The sequence below is a fragment of the Mirounga leonina genome, unplaced genomic scaffold (assembly GCF_011800145.1).
Source record: "Mirounga leonina isolate KUSES-001 unplaced genomic scaffold, KU_Mleo_1.0 Mir_125, whole genome shotgun sequence".
NCBI lineage: Eukaryota > Metazoa > Chordata > Mammalia > Carnivora > Phocidae > Mirounga > Mirounga leonina.
The window spans coordinates 69,961,094-69,973,516 of NW_023270305.1; the positions used below are offsets into that span (position 1 = coordinate 69,961,094).

General features: G+C 37.0%; 1 protein-coding gene across 8 annotated transcripts in view; it reads right to left on the reverse strand.

Annotated features, from left to right (window-relative positions):
* Window positions 1–12,423, reverse strand: part of MGAT4A (alpha-1,3-mannosyl-glycoprotein 4-beta-N-acetylglucosaminyltransferase A) — a 124,999-nt gene that overhangs the window by 23,981 nt on the left and 88,595 nt on the right. For all 8 annotated transcript variants that reach the window (XM_035001735.1, XM_035001738.1, XM_035001739.1 and 5 more), the window contains exons 7-10: window positions 12,074–12,187; window positions 10,396–10,471; window positions 2,909–3,023; window positions 1,668–1,798 (exon numbers count right to left, since the gene is read on the reverse strand). In XM_035001735.1, coding sequence (XP_034857626.1) covers window positions 1,668–1,798; window positions 2,909–3,023; window positions 10,396–10,471; window positions 12,074–12,187 — 436 coding nt within the window. The remainder of the gene's footprint in view (window positions 1–1,667; window positions 1,799–2,908; window positions 3,024–10,395; window positions 10,472–12,073; window positions 12,188–12,423) is intronic.

The window sequence follows — 12,423 nt, forward strand, 5'->3', positions numbered from 1 at the left end:
ATTGTTGGAAAGTAGCTACTTTGCTATTTGGCTATATTCCATTATTTGCTCTAAGAAAGTGTTTTAAAAACAAAAAAACAAACAAAAAAGAATGTAACAATAGCTTCCAAACATCAGAAGGCAGTATCCTAAAAACTAATTGGCAGGTAGGATGATCAAACTATTCTAGATAATACAATAAGTCATGAAGTCAAATTATTTGTTTGTTAGAGTTAAGTCATCCCTATAAAGACACATTCCCATAATAAAGAGTTCCTGTTACATGTCGAAAATAACTTATTTTTAAGAATGTGTATTCACATTTATGCTTACACAAAATAAATACTTTTTTCCAGAGGCACAATTCAAATTGGACAAGAAAAACATATCTAATTACTTTTTACAACAAGATTTCTATGGAAATAACATAAGAAAAAAATCATCATTTGCTTACTTACCTGCTACCATCACCCCAAAGGTCAGCATATTAGTATGAACACTGGTTTCTTACAAGTAATATACTAAAAAGTACTTTTTGACTTGCCATTGTTTTGGTATAAAATATTACTTCTATTTTAGTCCTTATTTCCAGATATGTTGGGGCCTGATAGTGTCCCCAAAGGATTTGAAAAAAGAAAGATGACAGAGAGTATGAAGAAAGCTGAAATAACCCCCAACCCCAGGACAGATAGAACATCGATAGCCCACAGTAACGAAATACCAGAGCCTGAAGACACCGCTAACATTTATCAGCAATTTAAAGAAAGGTGGACTTCACTGATTTACAGGATTTTCCACTATTTTTTTTTTTTAAAGATTTTATTTATTTGACAGAGAGAGACACAGCGAGAGAGGGAACACAAGCAGGGGGAGTGGGAGAGGGAGAAGCAGGCTTCCCGCCGAGCAGGGAGCCCGACGTGGGGCTCGATCCCAGGACCCTGGGACCGTGACCTGAGCCGAAGGCAGACGCTTAACGACTGGACCACCTAGGTGCCCCTCCACTGTTATTTAAAAATCCCTCTAATTTAGGAACTTTGTCAGTTCAAGAAAGCAAGCACTTCAAATGTTAAGTGAAAACACTGTTTTCATTCAGCTATTTAACTGTTCATTTACAAAATCTGGCTCCCTGAAAGTCACTTTCACAAGATACAGAAAAGAAGCCTCTTCCCTTTAGAAGGTAGGGGAGGGACAGTAAAGTATCCCTCAAACTGAGAAAGCACAGAGTTTTATTCAAGGTAACTGATGGTGTGTGTGTGTGTGTGTGTGTGTTGGGGGGAGGGGTGGAATTGGGTGGGATGATGATCCAACCATGCAGTTATTATTCTCAGCAAGGTCTGGTCCTTAGTCCACAGATTTTATAGAGCAAAAGGACACACTGTAGTGAGCAAGGGCCCTGTAGTGAGATCAAAGGGTTTGCATGCACCTGACAGCTAACCTTTAATTAGATCTCTTTGTACCACCTGTGTGTCAGGAAGGGGAAAGACTCTATCATCTCTAACAGATACAGGGCAGACCAAAACAAGCCCTCTCCATCCCAGCCTAAGGTGGCATTTCTAACGTATATATATGAATCATCATAAGCCCTGAGCACGTAGCCCCAAGAGAGGTCATGGAGTGAACATGAATAAAATGACGGGCCGGAGGAGTGTCAGCACTCCTACATCCACCCTCACAAGAAATCAACTTACTGCATCTTTTTCAGGGTTGCAGACTTTTACCCAGAGTATATGGTCCAAGAGCCAATCAATGGGTTTCTCCTTATAGAACATAAATATGAATTCCACAATCAGAGTGAGGTCTGGTGCTTGAAACATTTTACCTGAAAAAAAACATTCTCAGTCAATAGCTGTAATAAAGAAACCAAGCAACAAAATGCCTTAAATAAATGAGATCTATACAACAAAAACATAAGAGCTTGTGCTTTCAAATAAAAGTCATTAGGAATAACTTCCCCACTTGTCTTATCAAAAGCAAACAAACTTGCTTCAGCTAAACATTCTGAGTTGTCACCTGGGTATACACAGAACTACTTAACTCCTGACTTTCTCCATTATAAAATCTCTCACACAGCTACTGGCTCAAAGGATTCAAGAACCAAGTCAGAGATTTGTTTCCTTCATGTCTTATTAAAATTCCTCCCATTTAAAAAAAAAAAAAAAAAAAAAAAAAGAACTTTAGGTTCCTTTAGGTTTAGGTAAAAAAAGAAAAAAAATTAACCAAATCAATACATGCAAAAAACAAGGTCTAATGCTGTTGTCAACGAAACCTTCACAAGTAAAGATGGTTTTTGACTCTTAAATTAAGTTTTGAGATCCCCAACAAGGTCAAAGGCCCAGCCTCTAATACTTAAGGTTTTAAAGTACTACAGGAAGTTAAATGTGATCCTCTGGGTGTTTTTTAAAACCTGTAAACTTCCTGCAATTCTTCAACTTTCAACATGTTCTCCTTAATTGCAGAATTTAGGGATTTTAGTGGAAAAAAATTTTTAAACGAGCACCTTGCCTAGTCTGTGAAAGCAACAAATGAATAGGAATTAATCACTGAACAGGAACTTCAAGGACTACACCAAACACCAGGAACTCATACTAGAAAACATTTATTGTGGCACTCTTTTTAAAAGAACCCTGATCCTGCAAAAGCACTGGGCCATAAAAGAGCAACTGGAGGGGTCAGTAAAGAAATCAGATATGCTCAGGACCATAGCTGGCTATGTGCGCGTACTCCACGGTAAGTACTGCAATCCTAGAAGTATCCAAATATTATTCTGGGGTGACTCATCATTTCATATGTAGAAGTTATAAATTTCCTCAAAAGCAATCCATTTCCAGAGGGGAAAAAGGCAATTTTAAGGTAAAAGAAATTAATTTAAGATTCCAAGAGTCACAGTTATTTCTGAAAAGTAGGTAAATCTGACTGACACTTTTCTTACCAATGAAGCCCAGCTGGGAGAACTCTAGTATCATCCATTCCTCAGAAGAAAGTTGAAGTGCAAAATTTTTTATAGTGTTAAAGTAATTCTGTTTGACAATAATATCATCTTCAAGCTAAAGAAAGTTGAACAATCAGATTAATAAATCAGAAAGAGATGGAAAGATTCAGATAAAAGGACATTCTTTATTATAAGAAAACTCAAGCACACTTTTATAATGCAAATCAAGAAAAAAATGGTCAAAAAAGGTGAAAATACCAAAATAAATTTTATTAAAAGAAAATGAGGAAAATAAAATGGGAGAGTCACATAGCAGGTCACCTGAACCACTCCCTTACTGTGGGAAATCACAGTCCCACTCCATGAATACTCTTTCGGCCCTTTCATAGTGCCCAGCATGATTTCACACTCTCCTTTTTACTTTTCAAAGGAAAAGAATTTTTGTAAGCCTTTAATATTTTTTTTTTATTTTTACATAATACATGTACTAAGTCAAAAAGCCAACAGCTTTCTTTCTCTGCCCTCCAGGCTGCCAGTTGAGGTAACCAATGTTAAAAGTTGGGTGCGCATCCATTTGACACTTTCTATATGACCATCAGCACAAAAAGACCCATATGTACTTAAGGTTCCCATCCACATTTACATTTTTATAAATAAAGGAGCTTCTTATCACAGTCTTTTTTTTCTCTTAATACATCATGAATATCTTTCCAGGTTAATAAATATTTAGCAGGTGTATAATATTCCATGATATCAATGTAAAACAATTCATTCAACTCTTCCCTGATTGTAGGCATACATCCAGCTTGTTTCTCATTTTTGTCAATACAAACAATGATGTAATAAATATGCTTATATTTACATATTAGTGCTTTTCATTTCTGTAGGACAGATTCCTGAAAGCTCACTTTTGAAATTTTAAAAGATATCTTCAGGGGCACCTAGGTGGCTGAGCTGATTAAGTGTCTGACTCTTAATTTCGGCTCAGGTCACGATCTCAGGATTATGAGATCGAGCCCCACATCAGGCTCTGCGCTTAGCTGGGAGTCTGCTTGGGAGTCTCCGTCCCTCTTCCTCTGCCCATCCCCCTGCTCTCTCTCCCTCTCTCTAAAATAAACAAATCTTTTAAAAAATATAAATAAACAAACAAATGATATCTTCAAACTACTTAAGAAACTGGCGATTCAGAGTGCCAGTTAATCCCATATGCTCAGTCAACATCATGTGTTATTTATGCTTGGAATTTTTACCAATTCAATTGGGAGCTGACAAAGATCAGGGATCATAAGTGTATGCAAAGACTTCCTCCCTAGAATCTCCTCTTATAAAATTTTCAAGTCACAAGGTGATTTTAATATCCTAAAAATTTTTTTCCTTTTCTTAATTTCATGTTATCGCTTCTGGTTACCTGCTAAGTAATTTTCACTTATTTTGATATTTAGATTTTTCATGTATTTAAATCCCACAAGCTTTCTTCTTCCTACCCATGAAGAAACAGCAGGAGTATCTGGAAAGACAGGATACTGACTCACCAAATATTTATTGAGCTGCTATTGTGTTCCAGACACTATACTAACCCTAGAGAATATATCGGTGAACAGAAAAGACATGTTATATGCCTTCAGAGCTTTAGGGAAGCTAGAAGGGAAACTAGACAAAGCTCAGAACTACACTGACATCTAGCTTTCCTTTATGAAAGAAGAGGGGCCCACACTCAAACCTAAACACTGTCTATGCCCAAAGGAAAGATGATCCCTAATATCAGGCAGTTCCAATTTTTCCAATAAGTAACTGCAAAAACAAGTTTGGACTATTTAAATGTATAGAGATGTAGTTGAAATATTCAAATGCCTGTTTAAAACTTAGTACACTGATTTTGGTTACCAATTCACATTTTTACATTCAATTAGGAAAACTGCTTTGTTCCAGTCTCACATCTCATCAAACAACTTCACTTTTATTTCTGGGCTCTCTAGTCTGTTCCACTGATCTGTGTGTCTAGTTTTGTGCTTGTACCGTACTGTTTTTATTCTTTCAGCTCTGTGGTCTAGTGTATCTTGAAATCTAGGATTGTGTTACCTCCAGCTTTGTTGTTCTTTCTCAAGACTGCTTCGGCTACTCAGGGTCTTTTGTGGTTCCATACAAATTTTAGTATTATTTGTTCGAGTTCCGGGAAAAACGTTGTTGGTATTTGATTGGGATTGCACTGAATCTGTAGGTTGCTTTGGCTTGTATGGACATTTTAACAATATTAATTCTTCCACTTTATGAGCATGGAATATCTTTCCATTTGTTTGTGTCTTTAGGTTCTTTCATCCCTGTCTTACAGTTTTCAGAGTACAGGTTTTCATCTCCTTGGTTAGAGTTTATTCCTAGGTATTTTATTCTTTTTTGGTGCAACTGTAAACCGACTGTTTTCTTAATTCCTTTTCCCGCTACTTTGTTATAAGTGTATAGAAATGCAACAGATTTCTGTATAGAAGCAACTTCACTTTTAAAAAAACTTAAGGTAACTGTAGATTCCTCTGTGGCTCTAGGAAAGAAGACAGAGATCCCGAGTACCTTTCACCCAGTTTCCCCCAATCTAACATCCTCCAGTATAACGGCACCACAATTGACTGACCATTTAATTCACTGACCTTATTAAATTTCACCAGTCTTACAGCATTCAGGTATGTGTAGGGGTGAGTGTGTGTGTGTGTGTGTGTGTAGTTCCATGTAATTTTGGGGAGAGAGAACAATTCCACCATGAGGATTCTCGTGCTACTGCTACCCCTTAGATCAATAGCCATGTCCTCCCTTTCCCTCTTCCAGCATCTGGTAACCAACAGTCTGTTCTCATTTCTACAATTTTGTCATTTCAAAAATGCCATATAAATGGAATCAAACAGTACATAACCTTTCAAGATTGGATTTTAAAGTCCCCATAGTCCCTAAGATCCAAGATGTGGTGTGCATCAGTAGTTTGTTTCTTTTCATTATTCCATATTCCATGGTAGAGTGTGTCACCTGCTGAAGAACATCTGGCTTGTTTCCAGATTTTGGCTAGCACGAATAAAGATAGGAACCCTCATGTACAGGGTTTTTTTAGGGAGCATATGTGTTTCTCTGACATAGGTATTTTGTCATGGCAAGAGCCGGTCTTTAACAACTCTTACCTCTCACTAGTGATCACTAGTTTACAGAGGGAAGCTAAAAAACAAGATACAAAATACTGTTTTTACAGTATGTAAATGTGCTATCAGAAAATGAATATTATATCTTGGAATATTATACATGAAATACTTTATATATTTTTTTGCTTAAATTTTTTTGAAGTACAAAAAGAAATAAAAAACTAGGGGTGCCTGGGTGGCTCAGTCAGTTAAGCATCTGCCTTCAGCTCAGGTCATGCATTGGGCTCCCTGCTCAACGGGGAGTCTGCTTCTCCTTATCCTCCTGCTGCACACCCCCCACCCCAGGCTCACGCTCTCACTCTCTCAAATAAATAAAATCTTAAAAAAAGAAAGAAAAAACCAATGGTGGTTACCCATGGGGAAGGGAGAAAACAGGATGGGAATGTGAATAAAAGTGAGATTTCTGTCTATCTTATTTTATGTAAGGTTTTGATTTTGAAAATTTTTTAATAACTAAAAAGGATAAAAAGTCCTAAAAACTGGATATGAAATGAAACAATTAAACCAAGTTTCATATCAATTTGGCGGCATGGTCGCTTAATCAACTGAGCCACCCAGCGCCCCCTCCATCCTCTTTCATTCATTCATCCATTCATTCTTCCAGTGGCTTTCAAACACAGAATTTTGACTATATATCCATAGTAGGATATATTCTAAGGGGGGGGGGGAAAGGACAAAGAAAATTTAAATAGCATTCAGCAGTTTAACAGTTAGTAGTGATAACGGTATTATTATTCTGAAACTATTTCAGACATACTGTAGAATAAAAGAATTATGTTAAAAGGATAATGTTTTTAAGAACCAAGCCCTAAAATCTTCATTTGATTTGGGAATATCAATATGGGCTTGTAGTTTTCCTCCCTGAGAAATAAGCCCAAGAAGCAAAGACACCATAAGAGCAATGAGCATCTCACGCACCCAGATTGTGATCTTAAATACTATTTGCCTCCAAACACAACAGGACTCCTTACAGAAATGACTGATTCTAGATCTGGAACAGGAAATGTGCAAATCTTGTGCCAGTCAGCAAAGTAGTGATCAAAGATTACTGGACTGTCATGGAAGGAATACAAGAACCAGTTTTTTTTTTTTTAAAGATGTTATTTATTTGAGAGAGAGAGAGAGTGAGAGAGACAAAGCACTAGCAGGGGGAGTGGCAGGCAGAGGGAGTGGGAGAAGCAGGCTCCCCACTGAGTTAGGAACCCGATGCAGGGCTCAATCCCAGGACCCTGGGATCATGACCTGAGCTGAAGGCAGATGCTTAACCGACTGAGCCACCCAGGCACCCCACAAGAGCCAATTTGAAGAGATTCCCACTGGTTTATGATGTACCAATGTGAGCATCAATCTGAATAATGATTGCAAGGACTAAGGCAAATCGAATATATTTTTAAAGTCCTTGAGTTCATAACAATGTTTTTTAAATGGCCACCACTGGAGACTTCTAGGGTACCAACTTTAAAAATTAATGAAGAGAAAGAATAGGCATTTATTCTGCCTTTCCTTGGTGAACTGTTTTTTAAGGTAACCAAATAGAGAGGAGCGAAAGTTCTTTACACAAGAACTCAGCTTATAAGAACGTTACAAATTACAGAATTAGAAAATGATCACTTGGCCACCTCAAAGGAAATAACTTATCTGGGGAACAATAATCGATGATTTCGGAAATCACAGGGGGAGTGGCTGCTGGGGAGCTTTATAAAGGACAGATGGGGCTGACACCACCAAGCCCACTGATTAATGTTGGCATCACTGTAAGTGGGGCAACCAGATATAATAGGCCTTGTGATGCGATTTGGTAGGAATTACACAGTGCCACCCAGGAAGTGCCTGAATCACCCAACAGCATTCCAGAAGACACTTCAGTTCCAAGTCAGCAGTGATATAGCACTTTATGGAAGTGTGAGATTCTGTCACAGGAAACTTCATTCCAAGCCATAAATGTAACACTAGGACAGGTGGCTTTTTTTTTTTTTTCCCCCTCCTTTAGGGCTATGCCTGTGCTGACCAGAGAGTAACCTCTGACTCAGCTGCCTTTTTAAAAGCACTCTCCCAAAGTCCTGGGTAGGATACCCCCAGCATGTGCAACCACGAAGTCACACGCCTCGCATAATTATCAAGTCTGTATTAAATCCCTTTGCTTCTTCACACGAATTCTCCCCTCATTTTGCTGGGTGATCTCTATCCTTCACAAACATTCAAAATTGATATTAAGCTGAGGACTTTTCAGGCTAATGCATTCTTCCCACTTTGTAGATCATAATGAACTCAATGAGAGAATTCTATATAATATGAAATTATGTGAAGACTTCAATATGCAGCAACTCCCTCTTTTCAGAGGCATAATTTTTGAGAAAATTGGGTAATTTTAGGGATGTTCATTGGATTCATCTGTGACACAAGTGAAAAGTTGGGAACAATCTCAATGACCAACAATAAGGTCATTATGATATCTGAATAATGATAGTTCAATAAGTGATTAAAAAGTATTCCTACCTGTAATTACTGGCTTGTAAAGGTGTCTACCATATGTGAAATGACAGTAAAACAGGCTATGAGACAGTACGGACAGTATGATCTTGTTCTTGCAAAAAGCTGTATTAAATGAGTAAGTATGTGTAAAGCCTAAGTTGGAAAGAACAATGTACAACATATGTTAAGTGTGTGGTAAGTGTCAGTTCATAGCTACTGTGGTTATAACACCACATACACAAACCCTGCTTAACTGAAGTTATATTCATCCTTTTTTTTTTTTTTTTTTTAAGATTTTAAGAGAGAGTGGGAGAGCAAGAACAAGCAGGGGGAGTGGCAGGCAGGGGAGAAGCAGACTCCCTGCTGAGCAAGGACTCAATCCCAGGACCCTGGGATCACGACCTGCACCAATGGAAGGCAGACGCTTAATCAACTGAGCCACCCAGGCGCCCCCTCCATCCTCTTTCTTAAACCCATCCTTTCCTTAATTTCCTAAACGCTTACATTTCCTATAATCCACACACACAAAAAGTGCTTTAAGATTCTATTAATTCTATGCTTAGAGAGAAATTTAAAACAAATTTTAAAAGCAATGTGACTACACTTTTAAATTCTCTCTATAAAGTTCTTGACCATCGTGTAAATATATAGAGGCCCTAGAACAAACAGCAAAGGTTCAGCTACGATAATATGGGACACATGAGATAAAATGTTTTGAAGCTATTATCTTGAAGAAATCTAAGTAAGACTTCTCTAACACATTTAAAGGAAATGTACTAATTAAAGGATACCATGTTTTTATGCTCCCAACGCTTGTACACTGTTATATGCAATGTTATATTCTGACCCTATCATCATTAACATTTCTCAACCTGAGAACCACAAAAGGGTGCCTGCACCTTTGAATGCAGGTGGCCCAAGATAAAATGTCAAAGGAGACAAAGTCTGTGCTCAGTGAGACTGCCCTCCCAGGGGATAGCAAGCTTCTCCTTCTTTCCTTCCCTCTCAAACCCCTCCTAGCAGCTGTAAAACCATTTATTTCCTTTCTGATTCAGGGACCCAGAGCCTCTTCTTGCCACTCTCATCAAAACCCCTTCCAGGGAAAGATCTAATAAACTTTTTATACTAATAAATAAATAAACAACTGACAGGCTTAGTGCTACATCACTCAGTGGTATGTGCATTTTGAACAAGGAATAAAGACCTTTGGTTAAAGAAATGAAATTCCAATTGTAAAATTTAAGCTTAAGTCACTAAGGAGAATGAGATTTGGAAGAAATAAGAGCCTCCTACAATTATTTAAGTTGTTGCCTACCTGGCTAACTTAAAAGCCACATCATTACAGACTTATTCTTTGAGCCATGCTGCTAAAAGCTGGGCCATTAGAGCTAAACGTCAGTTTTATTATCTTCAGTATAAATGTACATGTACTATAGCATTAAAAAAAAAACAACAACTATCTTACTATAAGACCACCCAAAAAACTATCAGAAAATCCTTCTTTAAAATTTGCCAAGTAATTAAGCCTTAGTTCTTTTTAACAGTGGAGACAGGGAGAATGAGAGCAAAGATGGAGGGATGGGAGAAGAGGAAAGAGACGAGTGACCTGCCCACTGTCACACCATTAAGTGGAAATCTAGTGTTTGTGCTAAACCAGAGAATGGAAGAGCAGAGCCCACATTACCAGGGACTATGACAGACTCTTCTGCTCTCTGATATACTGTTATAAATCTTAGAGGGCTTACACTTTCAAAACTTCCTGTTTTAATGAACATATACTCTGGATACTACTTTTTCCTTAAAAGTGTGAAAAAACATTAAAGGACAAACCACACTTACCTGAATGTAATATATTCCCTTTTCCTGAGCATACATCATTAGAAAACAATAATCTAGGTTTTGCTTTGTTCTCCATCTGAAATAATTTTCAAAAATGAGTTAGGAATCAGACTCAAATTGAGCAAAACAAGATTAAATGTAAATATTTTATAATGCATACTGCAAGTTATATTTTATAATACATATACATACATTACATATACACCGTAGACAATACATATATACAAAATATCTGTCAACCCATAGATACATGTGTATCTATATACATAAACACAGGATACACCCATGTAGGAGAGCACGAAAGAGAATTCACTTTTCTCTAATGAAACCTTTATCAAAACACTAATCATCAAGATGTCCTGAGGAAAAAAGGAGTCCTTCAAGTAATTTTGGGAAGCACATATATTCCCCTTCTGGAGACATATTCGTATATTAGAGGCACTGAAACATACAACAGTAAATGCATTTGTTGAATAAAAAACTTTTTAGTCTAATATTTTCCAAACTCCTTTGACTGAAGGCCCTTTTTTCAAATGTAACATCTTAATGTCTGCGGGAAATTATGCTTCAAAAACTATACTTTGGGGGTCACTGCTTTGCATGAAGGCAGAAATTAATAAATATTGTACTGAATGCTTAAAAAACCCAAAACACATTAAAGTTTACAACATTAAGTCCTTTCAGGGAATTCCTGGTGGCCTATAGAAACAGACTAATGTTGAATAAGAGAAGTGGTTGTAATAGTTTTTAAAAACAACAACAATAATAAAAGGTTCAAATCATACTAAGTAAACTTCTCCAGAATATACCTTATAAGTTGTTCTGAATTTAATGAGTCCACCTAGAATTTACTGGAACCATTCCTAAATTTTTTAAAACTAAAATTATATTTATTGAGAGACAACCAATTACATGGATATATCTGTCTTTCAGACAAATTAACAACTCAAGAAATATAATCTCTTCCCAAAACACTATTTTTTCCTTTTTTCTTGTGACATAAAATCCAAAACTAATGAATATCTCTTAGATTACATTGTTTTTAATAACAACACAATAAAATTTTCCAGTCCTTCAATTTTAGAGATTTAGAGACAAATAAATCCCAACTGGATTTTTACATTATTACGATATAAATCTGCAAAACAGTAATATTGTTATCACTTCCACTGAATCAGTTCTCATTTACTTTGCATACAGATATGAGGTATCTATCTGAACTAGCTTTTGAATTATTATGACTATATTCTTAAGTCAGAACCCCACAGAACAGCAGTTATAAAAGTTATTGATCGGGGTGCCTGGGTGGCTCAGTGGTTAAATGTCTGCCTTCAGCTCAGGTCACGATCCTGGGGTCCTGGGATTGAGCCCCTGCATTGGTCTCCCTGCTCAGTGGGGAGCCTGCTTCTCCCTCTCCCTCTACCACTCCCCCTGCTTGTGTGTGCTCTCTCTCTAAAATAAAATCTTTAAAAAAAAAAAAAGTTATTGTGCATACCAAATTCAACCTCTCATTAGAAACTGCACATAATTTCCAATCAAATAACCAAAAATTCATTAGCTCTCACAAATTAGCTGAACCCTCAAATGTGCTACATTTCAGTAAATACTTATTACATGGTAAACATTTGCTACATATCATACTCACAAGGGTGGGGGGTCTTAAACAACACAGGCTCACCTTACTCTTTCTTTGGAGTCTCCAAATGTCTCCTTTAAGTTTGTCAGGTCAGGATAATAGCTTTCAGGCGGGGATATTATTTCCACCAAGCCAGAACTGATTTCTTTAGAAAATCTACCATAAGAAAGGTAAGCTGAGTTAATTTAATTAATTTAAGTTAATTAATTAATTTAAGTTCTGTGGGATTTTCTTTATCTCAGTGCTCAACTTATTGTTCTTAACATAAAACAAAGGCATACTGTTAGGATCACTGTGTGCTCATGGAAGCCGCTCATCATTGATTTTATTTGCCAGAAAATACAAATTTTTCCAGTAACACAAAGGGTGTTTTTTGTTTTTTTTAAGAATGC